This window comes from Eublepharis macularius, chromosome 12 (assembly GCF_028583425.1).
Source record: "Eublepharis macularius isolate TG4126 chromosome 12, MPM_Emac_v1.0, whole genome shotgun sequence".
NCBI lineage: Eukaryota > Metazoa > Chordata > Lepidosauria > Squamata > Eublepharidae > Eublepharis > Eublepharis macularius.
The window spans coordinates 77,580,103-77,601,058 of NC_072801.1; the positions used below are offsets into that span (position 1 = coordinate 77,580,103).

The following is a 20,956-nucleotide window of genomic DNA, read 5'->3' on the forward strand; positions in this document are numbered from 1 at the left end:
TGGAGTATATGTCTAAAAAGAAAGGTGATGGATCTCAGCCCCCACTTCTGGCTGCTGGTTGGGGGTGGTTATGGGTATTTGGAGGCGAGGAGCATATATGCACTATGACTGAGGGTATGGTACAAAAGTGGTATATACAATATTTTAAATGAATAATCTGCAAACATTAGCCAGCAATCATGCCGTTCAAGCTGTGGTTATTGGCAAAGAATGAAGGTTTTTGCCCAGGCATCTCTAGCTTGGCAATTAACATGAAAACCTGGGGCAGATGCACAAAGTCAAGGAAGAGCGATTCACTTCCCTTGAGCACCCCTGAAGCCTCCCACCCGGTCCTCTAATGAGTTTCCCTCCTATGATTATGGGTGAATCTTTTTTACTGATTGCACATCTGGGTGGAAACCAGAATAGAGACACAATTACACGGCCGATTGCTCAATTTCAAAAGGGATTCATCTGGAGAAAAGGGCAGCGTGCTCCCCTGTTCATTAAAAAAAATCCAAGTCACAAGGACCCAAGATGCCCCTTGCTGGAGGGGAACAAAGGCCCATCGTCTATCCTTGAGTTGTTCTTTCGTTGGTAGCTGGCCAGATATTTTTGGAACGCTGAGAACCAAAGCGAGGCCACGCTTTGTCCCTGGTTTCCCTTTGAAGCCAAGACTTCAGACTAATGTGATCAATTATTCAAGTAGAGGTGGCCTGCCCAGTAATTAATTTCTAGGAAAAGATACTGGTGGGGCTGAGATCTGCCTGGAAGGGGCATTGTTGTCTGCAAACCCTCCCTAATTATGGGCGTGTGGTGACAGGTCTGCCAAGAGTCACGACAGACTCCCCCGTCTGCTCCCCAGCCCAAACCAGACATATAATAGAAAAGCAAATCCCATGATTTGCCTGACTCCATAAACTATCCCAGGGTGGCCTAGGATTCTGCCTTTCTAGTCACCCCCATTCTTGGTAGCCCTGGGCGGGATGTCTCTGGAAAGGCATAGTGGTGAAAGAAATGCTCTCTGCATCTGCTCAGGAGCTCTGATGAACACTGGCCCAACAGGCACCCTGACCTGGCCTGTAAATGGAAACTCCGTTTTCTTAGCTATAGTGAAAACTCCAGGTGGCCTCATAGGGTTACCAACCTCCAGGTGGGGCCTGGAGATCTGGACTACAGAGATCAGGTCCTCTGGAGAAAATGGCGGCTTTGGAGATGGATTATACGGCATTATAACCTGTGGAGGTCCCACTTCTCCCTAATCCTCACCTTTACTAGATTTCACCTCCAAATCTCCAAGAATACCCCATCTTGGGCCTGGCAAATCTAGGTAGGTAACCACCTAGAAGCAGAGTAAAATTTGAGTGCGGTAGTACCTTAGTGACCAAACCAATTTTTCCAGGACATAAACTTTCATGAGTCAAAGCTTGTTTTGTCAGATGCAAGGTATATCTTGGACAACCGAGAGGCTAATCGTCAATGCGATTCAGAAAAATGCGTCCTCCCTCAATACCAAGAGTCTCTGTACACAAGACATCTTAAACGCGTAGGATCAAATTCTCCCATTGTGGATACACATGCACTGCTGGGGGAACAGAGTACACTTGAATATAAGACCCCACAGAATGTAAGTCACTTGAGTGCCCCAGCGTAAGATATCTTGTGTAGAGAGACTCTAAAAGATCTCACTCTCTTGCAACAGACAAAATCCAGAGCGACAGACAATGCTAACAACAAAGAGCCTTGTGGCACCTTTTAGAGGGACATGTTCATTGTGAGAAAAGTTGTCCTAACCTTTTCCTGTGCTGTCTTAAAGCAGTGGGCATCCAAAAGTTTAAAACACAAGCAACGGCAAAATGCTCTTTGTGCATGGGTCAAGAGATCCAGGCACAATGGAAGGAAGGAGATCTAGCTGCTTCCTCTGTTCCTCGGCCTCCACTAGGTTTGTGTGAATGCAGCCTCACAAATGTAGGGATAACACCACTACCGGCACAGAGAGGCCTGCGCTTGTGCAATGCAAGTCCCTTCTCTAAAGAGTCCCCCTCTCCAGGGTGGGAAATTGTTGCTTTGCTTTCTGTCCCCGGCTTCCAAAATGCCACATCAGCATTCCTAAGGGAAGATGCTGGGTGGCCATCTCGGAAGGAGGTGGCTTTGGCCTCCCGCCACAGACAGACCACATCCCGGTCAGCAGATGAAGAAATTAGAGAGCCAGCTCACCCCTGAGAGCTAATCAGAGGGTGGGATCATGGCCTAAGGCCAGGAGGAGCAGAAAAGGGGTGGGTGACCAACCCCAGGCTTAATTACAGGAGAGGTCCAGTTGGAATTCTTGGCCAGGCGAACCATTTCCAAAGGCGGCCCCTGAACAAAGCTGGCAACGCTTCTTGGGGTTTGCAAAGTTCTGAATTCCGTTCCCGCTTGAAAGGAGGGAGGCTGATAAGAAAGACTCACAGGCATAGACCAGTTCCACCGGAAAGTAAATGTTCTCTCTGAGTAACACTTGCCTTAGCAGCGCCATCCAACAGGACGTGCAATTCAAGGGCAGAGACACCACCCAGTTTTCCACACCTGGCTCCCTTGCCTAAAAAGGCTGTGTGACAGGTGCAGTGACAACAGGCTAGGCATTTCCCTGGACAGAGATGCAGAAAGACGTCTCCCCTGAGGAATGCCTGCCTGTGTTTTGGCTGTGCAAACTCAGGAGCGCTGACAGGGGGGAAATGGTGGCCTTCATTGGGAACAACCTGGTAAGTTGGGAAATTCTTGGAGACTTGGGGCAGGGGGTGGGCTGAAGCCTATAGAAGACAGAGTTTGGGGAAGGAAAGAACCTCAGCATGGTATAATTCCACCGAGTCCACCCTACAAAGCACCGTTTTCTCCAGGTGAACTGATCTCTGTGGCCTGGAGATCAGTTGTAATTCCAGAAGATTTCCAGCCACCACCTGGAGGGTGGCAACCCAGGAGTGCTAAGACTTTGAAAATGCAAGGGGAGTGGGAATCAAAACTCCTCTTAGATGTATGGGGATTGGTTTGGCTTTTCAGAGGTTGGAAGGGCACTCTTTGCATACTCCAAAGCACTCTGTTGTTACTACAAGTGGCCTAGCCTCAGCACTGAAAACAAATTCCAAATCCCCTAGTGAGTTCGGGCTCATATCTACCCTGGAAAGGAGCTATCCATTATGCATAAAGAAAATAATAATATATGTTTTGTTAATAACAACAACAGCTACATCTTGCACCAGAGATATTCTGTAACCAATAAAGCCACTTCACGGCTTATTTGTATCTCTGACCACAGCCATCAGTATTGAGATAAGCAGCACACCACAGGGTTGTTCTCCTCCTCTAACACATACCGTAGAGTTAACTGAACATTGCTCGGGTAGCTTGAAGTGCATTGCCTGGCTTTTCCTTTTAACTGGTGGGAATTGCTGCTATACTCAGTGTTGCCATAAGGAAGGTTTTAGGGCCAAGCTAGACGTGACGAATTACACTTGAATGGCAAGTGAACAGACTCACGTGTATTCCTCCCCGTTCACTTGCGCTCCACTTGCACTCCACTCGATCACTATGTTAAACAAGAAATTCCAGAGGCAAAGGGGTGTTCTAAAATGGCAGAGAGTGGGTGTGACAAGTGAGCAGTGGCCTTGTGGTAAATTCAGAGGGTTAACATCACACACACGCTGGGCTTTCCCAGAATCTGCACATTTTGACTCAGGCGCACTCACCAATGAGGAACTCGAGGCAAACACGGTGCTCTTCTGGGTCATACTCCTGATGGAACTGAAGTTTTATCTTGAAAGGCTGCCCACGGCGGACAATGAGGTGATCGTATTCGTATTCGTCTGTGTGGTGCTCACACCGGTTGCTTCCGGACCGGCTGCTCATCATGTCGATGCCACTGACAACCAACATGCCCTCTGCAAAGAAGGAAGACAGTCACTGCATAGGCCATTTCACTCTCTGCCCAGACATTCCCCTGGGGGAGCTTGTGGCTGCCTCCCTTTGTGGAAAGGGTCACAGAAGAAGGGGGAGGGCTGACAGCCAGTTGGATAAGAGGCAGCTCAGTCAAATTAGGACTGAGTTTTCTTTTGTATTTTACAACTGTCTTTGGCCCTTTTCACACTACTTACTTGCTTCTGAAACATCGTGAGATGTAGCGCAAAAAAATGCGGAAGATAGTGTCTTCTCGCAAGAGTTTTGCGTGATGTCGCGCAAGTTTAGCGTGATGTCATGCAAAACTCTCACGAGAAGACGCTATCTTCTGTGTTTTTTGCGCTACATCTTGCGATGTTTTGGAAGCAAGTAAGTAGTGTGAAAAGGGCCTTAATGGAGAAGGCTGCTGGATTTCAACTGTTTTTGGGGGGAGGGCATAAAATATAAAATACTGAATGTAGCGAGTTAATCTCTAAGAGGATCATGTTCAGGGCTTTTTTTCAGCTGGAACGCGGTGGAATGGAGTTCCAGAACCTCTTGAAAATGGTCACATGGCTGGTGACCCCACCTCCTGAGCTCCAGACAGAGGGGAGTTTAGATTGCCCTTTGCGCTGCTCCAGTGCACCGCTCTAAACTCCTCTCTGTCTGAAGATCAGGGGGTGGGGCCACCTGCCATGTGACCATTTTTGCCTAGGGTGACTTAAACTTTTAAAAACTCCCCCCTTGTTCCAGCTGCCCCAAAGTGACGTCATTGGCCCTGGGAGCATGCGTGCACTTTGCGTGCACACATGTGGTACCAGGGGCACCACCTCCCGCCAAGAGTTGCCCCCTGTGCTGGCAACCCACTGAGTTCCGCCACCTCTTTTCCCAGAAAAAAAGCCCTGATGGTGTTAATTGATAAATATTAGTGGCCTTTTAAAAGTGCCTTGTGAAATAGTTTCAACATCAAAACATTTAAAAGGTTAGATTCAAAAACTCTCGAGTACGCAATGCAAAGCTGCATCGCAGTATAGAAGGAGCAGCAGGGTCCTTGCGCGTTTAACCTGGCTTGCTCTGCAAAGGTCCAACCACGTTTCCCTCTACCTTTGCTTTGGCCTTCTCACCAGGCGCCTGATACCCTCCTTGTTGCTCACTTACCGCGGATGACAGGATCTGTCCTCCGAGCTCCGGGCACCTCCCCTGGCGCAGGTCCCCAGTCGCCATCATCCGCCTGGCCCGAGCAGCACCGACAACATTTATAAAACCAATTCCGTTTCTTCCTCCGGGCCGGAGGCTCTGGCTGGCTGGGCAGTCGCACACGGGCACTGGCGTTGGCCCATCGGCCCGCATCACCTCTCGGGTCTGGCACTGGCATCGTTTCTGAGGAGGAGAACATGAGTGCAATGTCACAGCTGGGCACTGGAGGATGTAGTGGGGTGCAGGGCAAAATTCAATGTGTATGTATATTCAGCCATTTTGCTGCCTATACCCCAGAGGCGGCTGCATTTCAATGGAGACTGACAACAGAAAGAACCAGATGCTGGGCATTTGGGAGAACCAAACGGCCAGATCGGTGAGGAGAGTGGATGGCACAGTTCATGGGACAGCTGTTCTCCATTTAGGGCATATCTCCATTGCTGTCTGGTTGCTCTGGGGAAGGGGGGGCGGGGTGGAAGGAGACAGGATCTAGTCTATGGAACAGCTGTCACAACTGCAAAACCCCATGCACGCCTTGTTTTGGGACCTAATTATTCTCCTTCCAGACCTCAAAAGCCACACTCTTAACGTTCTATGCTTGGGACCACAAAACCACACTGCCTTTCTGATGATCCTGGACTACAGCATCCAAACTTTAAACTACTAAAGTATATAACACTGGTGTAAGAGACAAGAATTCAATAAGAGAATCCTCCCCGCCCCCACCAGCGCATCTTTATTAAGTCATTACTGGTTGAATTTCTGCCTTCCAGGTCCTAATTAAAGTCACAGGAACTCTGCCAGAAAGAAGGGAGGCAATCTCAAATTTCCAGAGGAGTTAGACTTGTTAGTCTGTAGTTGCAAAATAGTAAAGAGTCCAGTAGCACCTTTAAGACTAACTTTTTTGTAGCATAAGCTTGGGCATCTGACGAAGAGAGCTGCGGTTCTCGAAAGCTTATGCTATAATAAAATTGGTTAGTCTTAAAGGTACTACTGGACTCTTTGCAAATCTCCAGTTTGCTTCCTTTCCAGCAACCAAGCTTTAATCCAAAGCCTGCTCTGCCCCAGGCCCCCAACCTTTGCAAGAACCCATTGCCACCCTCCCATATTCATAACCAGGCATAGGGGGCAATATTTTAAACCCACAGGCACTGAGATTCTAATTTCTGAGCCTGTTTCCTGTAAATTACCTACTCCCCTCTTGCTCAGGAATCCGGATTTCCAGTTTTACTTCTCCAGTTGAGGCTTGCCCAGTGAATATGGCTTTTGGGAAGCCTTCGTATTTAAAGGGATGCAGCCAGATATTTTATAGTGATGGAGCATGACTATACAGAACGTGTGTGTTAAGTCCCCTTAAATTCTGAGACTCACTAGATAAGACCTAATGATGTAATGGAGCAGAGCCAGGGATGTCAGACTAAATAGTTGTATCAAAGATACAAAGTCTTAAAGATGTGGCTTTGAAAAACGGCCTCCTTACCAGGCTAAAAAGTAAAAATGGCATGGAAATAAACTAACTGTAAAATGCAGTTTGGCTTTTAGTGCCAATTACTGCCCCCTACCTCCAATTTCCGTGCTTAGTAGTTGTCACAAGCAAGTTTGTGTAGAAGTCTTGGCAGACACTGTACATTTGCAGTTTGGCACGTCATCAGCGATCAAGGAAAAACGGATTTGCATATAGTCAGGGCTCATTTCGAGGGGGAACGTGCCGGAACGCAGTTCCGGTAGTTCTCCAAAGAGGTCACATGTCAGGTGGCCCTGCCCACCTGATTTTTGGCCATTTGGGGCCCGTTTCGGCCTGGATTTGGCCCAAAATGTCCAGAATCGGGCCTAAAACAGCCAGGATTGGTCTCAAAATGGCCAGGATTGGGCCTCTGACAGGTGGTGGATCACTCTCTCGCTCAGCAGTGTCCCACTTCTGACCATTTTGAGCCCCTTTTCGGCCATTTTCAGCCCCTTTTTGTCATTTTGGGCCCAATTTGGGCCCTGAATGTCCAGGATTGGGTCCAAAACAGCCAAGGTAGGTGATGTCAGGGGGTGGGGCATATGCAGATCAGTTATGCTAATGACACACTTTCGGAGATGTCAAGGGGAGTGGCATATGCTAATGAGTTGTGCTAATGAGTTATGAGTTCCTGTAGCTCTTTTTCTACGAAATGACCCCTGCATATAGTCCTTCATTGATTTAATTATTGTATCCGTATTCTGATCATAAGAGATGTTACAGGGCAATAAGACTTTGGGGCAGGGTTCAAAACTGCTTCAGGGAAGCTGAGGGTGGGGGAGATTGCAATGAATCAGTGCCTTAATTGATAAAAATGAGTTAGCTGTGTTAGTCTGTAGTAGTAAAATAGTCAAGAGTCCAGTAGCACCTTTAAGACTAACCAACTTTATTGTAGCGAGAACCACAGCTCTCTTTATCAGATGGCCATGCATCTGACGAAGAGAGCTGTGGTTCTCGAAAGCTTATGCTACAATAAAGTTGGTTAATCTTAAAGGTGCTACTGGACTCTTGATAAAAGGGGAGTTTTCCAAATTGCACCTCCAAATCCCTTCTTCCAGTCTAGGAATTATTCTCTAATATCTGGTACATATGTAATTATTGTATAGCGTTGGAAAAGTACAAGCACTTTGCATGTGTGTGTTGTTTGCAGTTTCATTATTCAGAAAATTTATTATTCTGGGCACAGATGTATTTAGATTCTCTCAAAGATCTTGTTCTACAGGGAGAGACAGTGGGCTTAGCCTGGATATTTTGGACAGCCTGGATATTTTGCCTGCTCAGGAGTTCTGCCGGAAAGTACTTCTTTTTCTGTTGTGAAAGGTTCTGGAGTTCACATTTGCCTGGGCATTATTAAGTCTTTTAGGCCACATTCCAGGTTTTTTTTGAGGGGGAAAGGAGTGAAGTAGAGAAGCTTGACAGTGGTTATTCATTGGTGAGTGAAAAGAATTCTGCACATGCTCAGAGGCATGCACTCCTTTGCAAAGGCAATTACAGCTAGGTGGTTTACAGTTAGTGATTCCCACCAGATGCCAGGCTGAGTATTAGTTTTTAAGCTCCTCCTCCCCAAGGCCCCAAGGACTGCTGAAACACGCCCCCCTCCGAACAGACAAGGCAAACTCGGATTAGTATAAATATCCCTAGAGTGTTCTGCCTACTTATTGCTATGGACAAAGAGGAGAAAAACAAACAAGAAGCACAAAGGACCCAGGGAGAAAAGGTGATGTGGCAGAGCAGTAAAGAATGAATTAGACCAGGAAGGGGTTAACTGCATCAGTCCCGCTGTCTTTTAGTTGTTCCTCCCCTGGAAATCAGGACAAATAGTGCTTGCCCCTTGCTCCTCCTCTCTCCATAATGAAAAAGGCTAGACACTTTCTTTTTTATTAAAACAAATGCTGGGAATTCAGAGGTAGGGAATGGTATTTTTGGGGGGGGGGTGCTGCCCCCATTAGCTACAGGCTTGGAATAATCCCCATCTCAAAGATTTCCCATATTCACCAGATGACCTTGTTTTGCCCCACAGCTGTAAAGCGTTTCTGGAAGTCTGATCTGGCTGCTAAAAGCAAACCCAGGAACCCTGGCTCTATCTATCAGTTTGTCACATTCTCATCCCACCCTTCCTCTAAGGAGCTCTGGCCAGTTTACATGGCTCCCACGTCCCCAGTTTGTCCTGTGAGAGAGCGTGACTGGCCTGAGGTGGCAGAGTGGGGGTCTGAACGCTGGTCCCCCCAGATCTAGCCCAGCACTCTAACCACTAGACCATCCTGGCTTCTTATTCTCCCTAAAGTGCAAATATCCTGTCAAAGAAGCCGGGTTTTCTGGCATACAGCCACCCCTGTCTGACTGAAAGCCTTCTCACCACATAGCGCAAGAATCCTTGGCTGGTCCCCAGCCCTCTCTCTTTTCCTTTCCAGGCCAGATAAATCCAAGGCTGACGCTGCCAGCTATTTTGCTTTAAAGCTTGAACTGCCTAATCCCCTCGAGGGGCTCAGGCCTCCTCTTATCCCCTTCCTGGGGCTGAAGATTCCTAGCCCAGGGAGTGAGGAAGAACACCGTGTGAGTTTTGCTAGGAAGAGGTGCAAGGGTTGAGGAACGAGGGGATCTCCAAGCACACCAAATCTCTGCTCTTTGCCCTGGATGACGGTGGTCGAGATGCTGACAGAGGCTGGGGAAAACCAGGGGAAAAGCGGGACTGAAGGCAGCACATACCAACGGAAGGGAGGGAGTTGCAGTGAGGGAAGGGACAGGATGGGACAAATGTACTTTGACACGTTCAAAACTGGCCTTGCAGCCTATTCAGATAAATTAATCCCTGGAGTATTTAGATCCAGAGGAGTTAGCCATCTGTAGTTGCAAAATAGTAGGCTCCAGTAGCACCTTTAAGACGAACCAACTTTCTTGGAGCATAAGCTTTCGAGAACCACAGCTCTCTTCGTCAGATGCATCGTCAGCTTTCAAAAACCTCAGATGCATCGTCAGCTTTCGAACACCACAGCTCAGATGCATCTGACGAAGAGAGCTGTGGTTCACGAAAGCTTATGTTACAAGAAAGTTGGTTAGTCTTAAAGGTGCTACTGTTTGCTATTTTGGAATATTTAGGAAGCCCGAGTTCAAATGGTGACCTGGTGGAGGGCTCAGGTGGTGTTTGGGGGTTCTCTGCTGCCTTGGTCCCTTTTGGCTTTTGAACAAACCTAAGACTGATCTTGGGCAGGGCCACTTGGGAAAGGGCATGCCTTTCAACAACCACATGGAGATTAAAACCTCTTTGTCTGAGTTAAAGCAACACCTGAGCCACTAAATCACAACGCTGCTTGATAACTGAATGCTTCCTTGCGACATTCAGTCACTGCATTGCAGGGCCCAGTTCTCAGTCTCTAAGGAAGAGGCTGTTCAATTTCTTCCAGGATCAAAGCAAAAGCCTGTATTTCCCAGCCAATAAACAGACTTTTGCATTGCATTGCGTTGCAGACCACCTTTCTCTCAAAGACTCGGGGTGATTACGTAGTATACATCAATGCAATCAACAGAATGATACACGTAATAAGCAAAATAACAGAATTGCAAAAATTTGAAATGGCTGTTGTTTGAACAAAGCATAGGTATTAAATGTGACATGGGAAACAGAGCAGGGCAAGCTACACCAGTAGAAACAGCAGTAGAAACATATTGAACTGATCTCTGTGGCCTGGAGATCACTTGTCATTCCAGGAGATCTCCAGGCACCACCTGGAGGCTGGCAACTCTAATTTCAACTGATCTCCAGACAGCAGAGGTCAGCTCCCCTGGAAAAAGGGCAGCTTTAGAGGATGCCCCTACTTCCTCAAGCCCCGCCCTCTCCAGGCTCCACCCCCTCTAAATCTCCAGGAATTTCCCAAGCCAAACTCGGCAACCCTATGTTGAATGTACCCTTGGAACTAGATAGCTGGCCCTGCAGGGAGTGGACTGGGATAAAGCCTTCCTCCCTAAACCACTAGGGATTAAAAAACAATTGCATTGAGTTGATTACGTGGGAGAGTACTCAAAAGTGGCATTACTTCCCAACAGGCTACTCTGGCCTAGTGTCTCTCTGGGCCAAACATGATACTGGAGATCTTTAATCATAAAACTTTTTCTAGCTCTAGGCGAGGGGTGTGTGGGTTAACCTTTCCTCCTCGTGGCCTTTTCCCAGGGTAATCCACTCCCCTGGCAGTGCTATTTGTAGAAGCCATGAACTGGGTGCTAGCCTGTGACCACGGCGTATACATGATGCTCACATGTGACCACCTCCCACATGCACGATGAGATTAAAATGCACAACAGGGTCTTGTCATGTGAATCGACTTTTTTCAACGGCATTTTAATGCTGTTCTTTTTCTAAAACCACATCCTTAAAAAAAAAAAACCAAACCAAAAAGATAAGGGGAGAAAATGCTTCAGCAGAATAATTTCCCTCTTTCAAGCATGTCTGTCTTATGTGGGCCAAAAACTCTCCAAAGGCTGCATTGAACACATGATGCTGCCCGGGGCTTTTTTCCTGGGAAAAGAGGTGGTGGAACTCAGTGGGGGAACTCAGGACCGCACAATGACATCACTTTGGGTCAGCTGGAACAAAGGGGGAGTTTTTTAAAGTTTAAATCACCCTCGGCGAAAATGGTCACATGGCCAGTAGCCCCGCCTTCTGATCACCAGACAGAGGGGAGTTTAGATTGTCCTCTAAACTCCTCTCTGTCTGGAGATCAGGGGGCGGGGCCACCGGCCATGTGACCATTTTCAAGTGGTGCCGGAACTCCATTCCACCACGTTCCAGCTGAAAAAAAGCCTGGAGCCAACATTGCCTGGCCGTGGCTGTCCTGGGTCTCCGGCCGAGGTCTTTTGCATCGTCTGATGCTTTTAAGTAGAGATGCTGGACTGACTTTGGGTCCATCAGCCAAGCAGACATTCTACGACAAGCCAAGTTCACTTGATGTAGGGCTCTTTTGAACAGGGAAATGAAATTGTGCCTTCAAGTCATAGCTGCCTTATAGCAACCCTATGGGGTTTTCGTGGCAGGGAACTAACAGGTGGTTTTCCGCTGCCTGCCTCTGCAACCCTGGTCTTCATTGGAGGTCTCCCATCCAATTACTAACCAAGGCCGATCCTGCTTAGCTTCTGAGAACTGACAAAATCAGACTCTCCTGAACTATCCAATAAATAAATTATCTTTAGCCACAATACCAAACTTCACCCCACGGCTTAAAATCTAAAGCAACAGACAATCAAGGGAAATCACAAGTGAGGGGCTCTTCAGTGGGGTTTTCAGCGAGGGGTCTTGGGGTGGGAGACCCTGCTTCCAATTTTGGCTCAGCCTGCTGGGAGACCTTGGGCAAGGTAGCCTTGACAACGCAGCAATGAAGGAAGGAGACTGTTTGTAACATACTCCTGTTTGAGCACCCCTGGTAGGGCTGCCAACTCCAGGTTGAGTAATTCCTGGAAAGTTTGGGGGAGGAGCCTGAGAAGGGTGGAGCTTGGGGAGGTAAGGACCATTGCATCTGATGAAGAGAGCTGTGGTTCTCGAAAGCTGACGATGCATCTGATGAAGAGAGCTGTGGTTCTCAAAAGCTTATGCTACTGTAAAGTTGGTTAGGCTTAAAGGTGCTACTGGACTCTTTACTAGTTCAGTCTTGTCTATCTGAGTCTTGAGGGTCTCATGATAAGGCCTTTTTCATCACCCATGATCTGATTCTTTAGATGCCATAGAGGGAATGTGATTCTTATGCGTGCAACGCTGAGGTCCCTCTACATGTTGACCTTCCAACTCGTGCATCCTACCGGCTTATTTTCACTGAAAATTAAAGACCAAGTCATGCTACAAGGAATACAAAGCTGAAAGTGAATTTTAAAAACTCATAAAGCTGGTGCCCTTCACCCTAGTATAACATATTTTAGACCTTTGAGGTTAAAAGACAGGAAACCAGGGCTTTTTTTTCAGCTGGAACGCGGTGGAACGGAGTTCCGGCACCTCTTGAAAATGGTCACATGGCCAGCAGCCCCGCCCCTTAATCTCTAGACAGAGGAGAGTTTAGATTGCCCTCCATGCCAGCGGCGTGGAGGGCAATCTAAACTCCCCTCTGTCTGGAAATCAAAGGACGGGGCCACCAGCCATGTGACCATTTTCGCCGAGGGCAATTTAAACTTTAAAAAACTCCGCCCTTGTTCCAGCTGAAACAACATGACGCCATTTTGTGGTCCTGAGTTCCACCACTGAGTTCCACCACCTCTTTTCTCAGAAAAAAAAAGCCCTGCAGGAAACATTTGCAAAAAGTTAGTGGCTATTTCTCATTGTCTGGCAATGAAGACGTGGTGCCGATCTTCCCGTATCTCTTATTAGTTCTGGATCAGTTAGGCTCTGCCGTTGTGCTTTGCTGTGGCTGCATATTTTAATATAAACGTTCGTTTATGCTGCATATTTTAATATAAATGTAAATGAAAGTAATATTAAAAACAATTCATTGTTGCATGATCTCTCACAGGCGAGGCGTATGAAACTCTGAGCTACACAGGTTTATGCCGAAATCAGTTGATGGGCTTCCAAAGAGCCACACAACTCTCCTTCCTATCATTTTTGGTGCCTTTTGAGTGTTGGAGAGGTTTCCTAGTGTGCCAAATGGGGTGGTGGTGATCATAGAATCATAGGGTTGGGACCTCCAGGTTCATCTAGTCCAACCCCCTGCACAATGCAGGAAATTCACAATTACCCCTCCCCACACCCCCAGTGACCCTTGCTCCATGCCCAGAAGATGGCAAAACACCATCAGGATTCCTAACCAAACTGGCCACGTAGGGACGGCTGGAATGGGCAAATCCACGCTAAGCTCTTGGGAGAGGGTTAGGAAAGAAATCTATTTAAGAAAGGAAGGAAGACAACAAGATATGGAAATTATTATCAGATGTCTAGGCAGAGGCTGTGAGGCAAGGTTGCATGGAGTTCCAAAGGTCAAATCCACATAGGCAAAGCTGTACCATCATGTTCCGAGGTGGGAAATACATTCTGTGCAGTTTCCCCATCATTTAAAACATTTGTCCTCTGCGTCTCAACACAAACAAGGCTCCCAGACCTGTAATAACCTCCTAGACTCATATTAACCTCCAAGTAAACACACACAGAGTAAATCCATCATCCCACAAATGGACTGGCGGTAAAAACAATTAGAAGGCAATCATAAAATAAATCCCAACAAAGCGATGTCAAACATTTTCTTCACAAGTCAGTAGCAACCAATTAAACACGAATAAAAAAAGCCTTTTCATCCAAGAAAAACAAGGGAGGTCAGGAGGAACTTTTCGCTTGGCTCCTAAAGCTAAGCAAGATCACGCTAGGCGATCGGCTGTCTAGCAAAGAGAACTGCAAAGACAGGGGATGGTGCAGAAAGGGCCATGTCCGCTGCTAGATTCTCTGATAGGGCTTGAGCCTGTCTGGGGTTTCAGAAAACTTCCCTAAAGAACCCAGATGTTCAAGTGGCCAACATCAATTGTTCAATAGGTAGGGGAAAGAGAAAGAATTCTTCACATATTCAAAACCACTCTCTCCTTTCATCTTAGTCCAAGTGTTTAAGGAATCCTTGCTCAGGTTAAGCCTGGAATAGATATCATAAAACCGTCCCTTTGTTTGTTTGGAAGGTGGTTTCTTTAGGACAGCTCCCCCACTCCGCCCACCTCAATGGTATCTGCTGGTATCACACTGCTTTTAAAAGGGCTATTTTAAACGCTGGAGGCCTTTGAGACCTATATTGCTGCTTAAATTTTGCGTGGTCATGTCTGGTGTTTTTCAGTTGTAATTAACCAACTTCATTGTAGCACAAGCTTTCGAGAACCACAGCTCTCTTCATGAGATGCAACTTTATTGTCGCATAAGCTTTCGAGAACCACAGCTCTCTTCGTCAGATGCAACTTTACTGTATCGTAAGCTTTCGAGAACCACAGCTCTCTTTGTCAGATGCAACTTTATTGTGGCGTAAGCTTTCGAGAACCACAGCTCTCTTCATCAGATGCAACTTTATTGTCACATAAGCTTTCGAGAACCACAGCTTTCTTTGTCAGATGCAACTTTATTGTAGCATAAGCTTTCAAGAACCACAGCTCTCTTCATCAGATGCATCTGACGAAGACAGCTGTGGTTCTCAAAAGCTTATGCTACAATAAAGTTGGTTAGTCTTAAAGGTGCTACTGGACTCTTTACTATTTACTACTTTACTACTACTTTACTACTACTTTACTACTACTGCAGACTTACACGGCTAACTCCTCTGGGTCTATGACCAGTTGTAATTGTTGTTTTGTTTTGTATGTTCTACTGTGGTAAGTTACTCCTGGGCTCATGTTCTGCAGGATATCAGAGCAAACATCTAAAAAGCATCCCTCTGATGCCCAGTCCAGACATTGCATGTGTGCTTTTTATGTTGACGCACACACAAAACTGCCCTCTACCCAGTCAGACCGTTGGTCCATGTAGCTCAGTATTCTCTCCTCGAACTGGCAGCAGCTGTCCGACAGAGGAGAGTCTTTCCCACCACCTGAAACCCTTTAAACGAAGAAGGCAACCAGTCATCCTGTGATCTTCCACAGGCAAAGCACGTGCTCTAACCACTGAGATTCACTACTGTCCCAAAGTTCAGCATCATCTTAAAGGGGCTGCCTTCAACTTAGGCTCATCCCAGTCCTGAAACCCTTTCATGGGAAGTGTCAAGATCTGAAGGGCTCGATTCTTCTATTTGGGGAAAGAGAAGGGTTTCGGCATCACCTCCTCTGGCCACAGCATCCTTCCTGCTCATCTCTGAAGTGTTGAGGGGTGGGCTCCTAGAGGTTGTGTTTATTCAGTGCTGAAGCAAATGCACTCTGCACATGGTCAGAGGCCCTTTAACATTCTGGATCAGTTCTAGGGTCAAGACCTGAAAGTGGATTTTTGCTCATCTTAAACCTAGGCTGAGGAAAAGCTGGAAGTCTTCAGGAATCAACTGAGGCGTGGAAATGAAGAAATGAGTGTGAGCGTGTGTGGTAGTGGTGGTATGGAGCACATCTTTGGAAGCATCCCTCGGTTAGGAAAAAGTTAGTCATCTTCCTCACTGTGTCACACCTTTGTCCCTGCCAGGTACCTAATGGGGACTGGCCCCAGTGAACTAATGCCAAAGTGTGTGAGCCTCCGCAGCAGGAGAAGACCTGTGGGTCTTGCCGGTTCGTCTTGCTGGTGCAGGTGAAATCGAGTTTCTGGTTGAGCCATGAATGGCAATGAGGCAAGAGCGATGCAAGCCCTGGAGCCGAAACCAGACACTCAGGAATCCTGGTTCTCTAGCTGGAACACAAAAGTCCTGCTTCTAGAAAAACCACCTTTCCTTTTCTTGCACAAAAAGAGCGCAACCGTTCAACAGAGGGAAGCTTTCTTTTTCCTATGCTGAGAAAAGCCGCACCTTCTGAGCTTCTGTCTATTAAGAAGTTGTTAAAAGCACAGAAACCGTGTGGGACACACACACACACACACCCCCAAGCAAGACAACAACTGTCTCCCCTCCCTCTGAGATCCAACAGCAGAAACTGGAACAGAGTCCAGGAAATGCACGTAAGGTGGTAGCTCATAACCTTAGTAACTCCACACAGCAAGGGAGCAAGATTTTCCCATCTAAACCTTCAGATTTCAGGGCTTAAGTCCTAGAATATAGGAAGCGGCCCAGAACACGAACATCTGGTTTGGACAGAGAAGGCCCCAGGTTCTGTCCCCAGCCGCTGCAGTTAAAAGAAGATCCAGTATGAAAGTCCTCCAACTAAGACCTGGGAGAGCAGCAGCTGCCCGTTGAGTAGACAATACTGACTCTTGTAGACCAGGAACTTGATTCAGGGGAAGGTAGCTTCATGGGGGATGGAGCAGGTGTAACCCCTGTGAGGTTCATTGGTTTAGCCCAGTGGGGTGGAGTCAGAAGCTAGAGGCTGGCTGCTGAGGAGAGGCTGTTTGCAGGGGAGCTTAATACATTATAAGCTCTTATCACCTTGAATAAGGTAATCAAATATTGTATGTAAAATATGATTTAAGTGGTGTTTGTGTATTGTGTGTAGCTGGTGTTACTGGGGTTGTATTATTTTTGCAGGGCTATAATTCCCAACCAGAAGCCTGAAACCTGGGGTACAGCTGCTTCAAATGGATGAGAGAGGACACCTCATCACGTCTTGGATGCCTTCTCAAGGACATTGTTGATTTGGGGTTTTTTTTTGTATGGTTGTACTTAAAAGTTAATTTTTTTTGTTAAAGTTGTATTTTATTAATTGTTAAAAAGTTTAAAAAGAAAAAAGTTTCTTAAAATTTTGTGAAAGTTGCTTTCTAAGCCCCATAGAACCCATGTAAAGAGAAGTTATACAGGCATTCCAGGCCAGTCCCTGGGGCTTGAAGCCCACTCTTTTCAGAAGTCCGCCACTAGAAAGATTTCAAAATTGGATGCTGCCCCAAACCCCACACAATACGTTCCAAGAAGACAGTGGGTTTCCTTAGTTTTCCCAGGCAAATATCACCTCCCCCCCCCAATTCAGTATCTTTATCTTATAACTGTTTACTGCCTTTGCATCAAGTTTGGGGGCCTTCATGCCACACCCGAATGTTGCTGGATCTCCTTCATTTCAGACCCTCTTTGGGATCTGATCACATCGAAGGCTCCAGAGACTTCCCTTTTCACACTTGCTTCAATCGGCCCATAACTATTTACAGTAAACAAATGCTAACCATTTCCCAAGCCACTCCTTCTTTCCCAGGCAATTTTAAAATCTTTCCTCTGTTGAGTGGCACTTTGGGAGGTCTGGGGCAGGCCTTTCTCCTCGCCTCTCTGACTTTCTGTCTCTACCTGACCTGCCTGATAGGGGTTGATGCAAAATGAACAGTGCAATCCCAAGAAGGGTTACACCAGTCTAAGTCCATTGAAGCCAATGGGCTTAGACTGGAAGAACTCTCAGTAGGATTGCACTGTAAATATTGTGTGTTATGTGCCATCTCATTTTAGGTCTTCCTCTTTTAGGTCTTTAGGTCTTCCTTTTTTCCTCTTTTAGGTCTTTAGGTCTTCCTTTTTTCCTACTGCCTTCCACTTTTCCTAGCATTTCCAGAGAATCTTGTCTTCTCAAGGTGTGACCAAAGTACGATAGCTTCAGTTTTGTCATTTTAGCTTCTAGGGAGAATTCAGGCTTGATTTGATCTAGTACTCACTTATGTTGTAACTTGCCTTAAATCACAGGCAAAGGGGGAGGAAGAATTCTTTAAGAAATATATTACAGCTGGGGTGGGGGACTCTTTCTGTCCCCCCTCCCTCAAGCAGGCAGCTCTCTTTCCCCCATGAACACAAAATTGCCCCCCCCCCCCCGATGTGCAGGCTCCTCCCCGGGCACCCCATTCCTGTCCCTTGGCCACGAGAGGCAGAGTTCCCACGCACGCCCTGTGCCCTTGGCACGCTCGCCCGGCCCTGTCCTTCCTGCCGCATGGCCCACTTCCAGCAACCTGTCCGACTTCCTTGGGCATCGCTGCCCTCGCTGCCGGGCATCGCAGCGCACCGGCGCTCTCCGCAGAGCCCACGCGTGTCGGTTCAGACGTGCGCTCGCAGCTCGCGCAGCCCTTCAAGCTCCACCCGGGTGATCCCTTCGCCACCCAGCCATGCGCGCACCCTTCTCCCGGCCCCTGCCCACTGCCCTCGCTGCCAAACGCACTCCCCCCCCTCCAAAAGATCCGGCTTTCCCAGTGAAATCCTAAACAGAGTTTCTCCCGTCGAAGCTCAATGATTTCAATGGGCTCAGACTGAAGGATTCTGCTTAGGATTTCATTGTCCGAGTCCCGCCGTCCAACCGGAGGCTGGTCTCTGCCCCGGAGACCCACCAGTTGGGAGAACAGGAAGATTTGGGTGCGGTGGCACCTTCGAGACCAACCAGATTTCCAGGGCACAGATTATCATCCAGGACTAATTTGGAGTTAAAATATAACATTGGCGACAAGGGCAGATTTGTAGGGAGGGGCTATCGTGGATCTTTTCACAGAGAAAATTGGCAATTGGTCCTCCTAATTGCTTTTAATTTCTTCTTTGGTAAATATCCTTTTTCTTTCTCCTTTTCTCCCCCCCCCCATGTTTTCTTTTTGTTTATATGGAAAACTCTTTTTAATAAATTGTTTTTAATAAAAAAATATTTTCAGGGTAGAAGATCCATCCATCCATCCATCCATCCATCCACTGAAACTTTTGTTGGTCTCCAAGGTGCCACCGAACTCTAACCCTGCTCTTCTACCGGCACCAACTTGAAACCGTCGGAAGAACCTGCCTCTCATGCCCTCCTCGGTGCCCACCCCCGCGTCCTGTGCCAGCGGCCCCCGGGTCCCTCAATCCCCGGGCCCCCGGGCCCCTTTTTCGCCTCCCTCTCCAAGCCCTTCCCTGCGTCCTCCAGGCTGGCCGCAGCTCTTTGCCTGTCCGCCCCCTCGGGCGAGCCCCCTTGCCCCCCAATTGCCCCAGCCTGGGTCCCTTAACCCTTCTTCTCCTCGCCCCATTTCCAGGCACCTCCCCATATCTCCCTGGCTCGAGTCCTCTGCCGGATCCCTCGGGGGATCCAGCCCCGCCTGCCCTCTGCCGTCGGTGCCCCGGGAGGGACCCTGCCTGCCTTGCAAACTTTCCGCCCCTCGCCGTGCCCGCGCCCCCTTGGCACCCACCTGGCAGGCGGCGGCGGCGGCGGCAGCAGCAGCACTCCCGGCTTCGCCTTCTTCCCTTCTCCGACTGCGCTCTGGAGCCGTCGGAGGCGCCTCTCTAAAGTGCGGGGTGGAGCCGGCCCAAATATGAGAGGCATCCGGGGAGGGCAGGCTGGCCAAGGGAAGCGCCTCTTGCACCACTTCCCCGGACGGGGCGCGAGGCTGACGCACTCGCCTGGCATGGGGCGGGTGGGGTGGCAGCGCCTGAGTCAAGGGGGCAGCCCGGCCGCGGCCCCGCTGACATAGGAAGGGGGCGGGAGACTCCAGCCAGGCTCCACACCAGACCCCGTCTAATGCACACCCCTCTCTTCGGAGTCCATCTTTCCTCCAGGCACCACAGGGCTCTGCTTGGTTCATCCTCACAACAACCCTGCGAAGTGGGACAGACTGAGTTCTGGCCAAAGGTCACCCATGAGTGCATGAGCAAGATTTGGGTCCAGTTGTACCTTAGAGACCAACTAGAAATCCAGAGTCCAGTAGCTCCTCTAAGACTAACATTTGCGGTAGGGTATGAACTTTCGTGAGTCGCAGCTCCCTTCTTCAGATACATGAACTTTTGAGGGACTCACAAAAATTCTACGACAAATTTTGTTAGTCCTATACAGTAAAGAGTCCAGTAGCACCATTAAGACTTACCAACTTTATTGTAGCATAAGCTTTCGAGAGCCACAGCTCTCTTTCTCAGATGCATCGTCAGATGAAAAAAGCTGTGGTTCTCAAAAGCCGATGATACAATAAAGTTGGTTAGTCTTAAAGGTACTACTGGACTCTTTACTATTTTGCTACTACAGACTAACACGGCTAACTCCTCTGGGTCTATGTTAGGCTTCTAGGTGCTACTGGACTCTTGCTCTTTTCTACTGCTCCAGACAGGCTAACATGGCTACCCATCTTGATCTATCTAGAAATCCAGAGTATGAGCTTTTGAGAGTCAAAGCTCCCTTCGTCAGAAATCTGGATAAAAGCAGCTCTGACTCTCGAAAGCTCATGCCCTGGAAATCTAATTGGTCTTGAAGTTGATACTGGATTCAAATCTTACTCTTCTGCTATAGACCAACACAGCTACCTGCAGGAAACTACCTTCATGACTGAGTGGTGATTCGAACCCAAGACCCCTTAGCCCTAGTCTGACACTCAAATCCCAAACTTTGTAATAGAGGGCCACATGATCAAAAATCGACATGTCTGCTGGCTGTGTGAATTTTGTTATTGATAGCAGTGGAGGAGACTGAGAGTTGGAAAGGCAGCCATGAAGGAACTAGAAACCATCTTTCAGGATAAGGCTGTGTCGCTGGGGACGAAGACCAAGATAATTCATACTACGGTATTCCCCATTACTATTTATGGATGTGAAAGTTGGGCGGTGAAGCAAGCGGACAGGAAGAAAGTTGATTAATTGAAAATGTGGTGTTGGCGGAGGGTTTTGCAGATACCGTTGACCGCCAAAAAGAAAAATAAGTGGGTTCTAGTTCAAATCTAAAATGATGAAACTGAGGTTATTGTACATTGGTTGCATCAGGGTAGACAAGAGTCTCTGGAAAGACAATATTACCAGGAAATGGTGGAGCAGTAGCAAAAGAGGAAGACCCAAAATGAGATGGCTTGACTAAATAAAGGAAGCCTCAGCCTTCAATCTGCAAATTTGTCAAGGACAGGATGGTTTG

At 47.8% G+C, this 20,956-nt stretch overlaps 1 protein-coding gene across 1 annotated transcript in view; it reads right to left on the reverse strand.

The window, feature by feature from the left end:
- The window catches only part of TGM1 (transglutaminase 1), a 45,904-nt gene extending 26,565 nt beyond the window's left edge, over positions 1–19,339 (reverse strand). The window contains exons 1-3 of the mRNA XM_054995001.1: positions 19,257–19,339; positions 5,047–5,268; positions 3,702–3,893 (exon numbers count right to left, since the gene is read on the reverse strand). Of these exons, the coding sequence (XP_054850976.1) occupies positions 3,702–3,893; positions 5,047–5,263 (409 nt within the window). The 5' untranslated portion in view covers positions 5,264–5,268; positions 19,257–19,339. The remainder of the gene's footprint in view (positions 1–3,701; positions 3,894–5,046; positions 5,269–19,256) is intronic.
- Between the last annotated feature and the right edge of the window lie 1,617 nt (positions 19,340–20,956).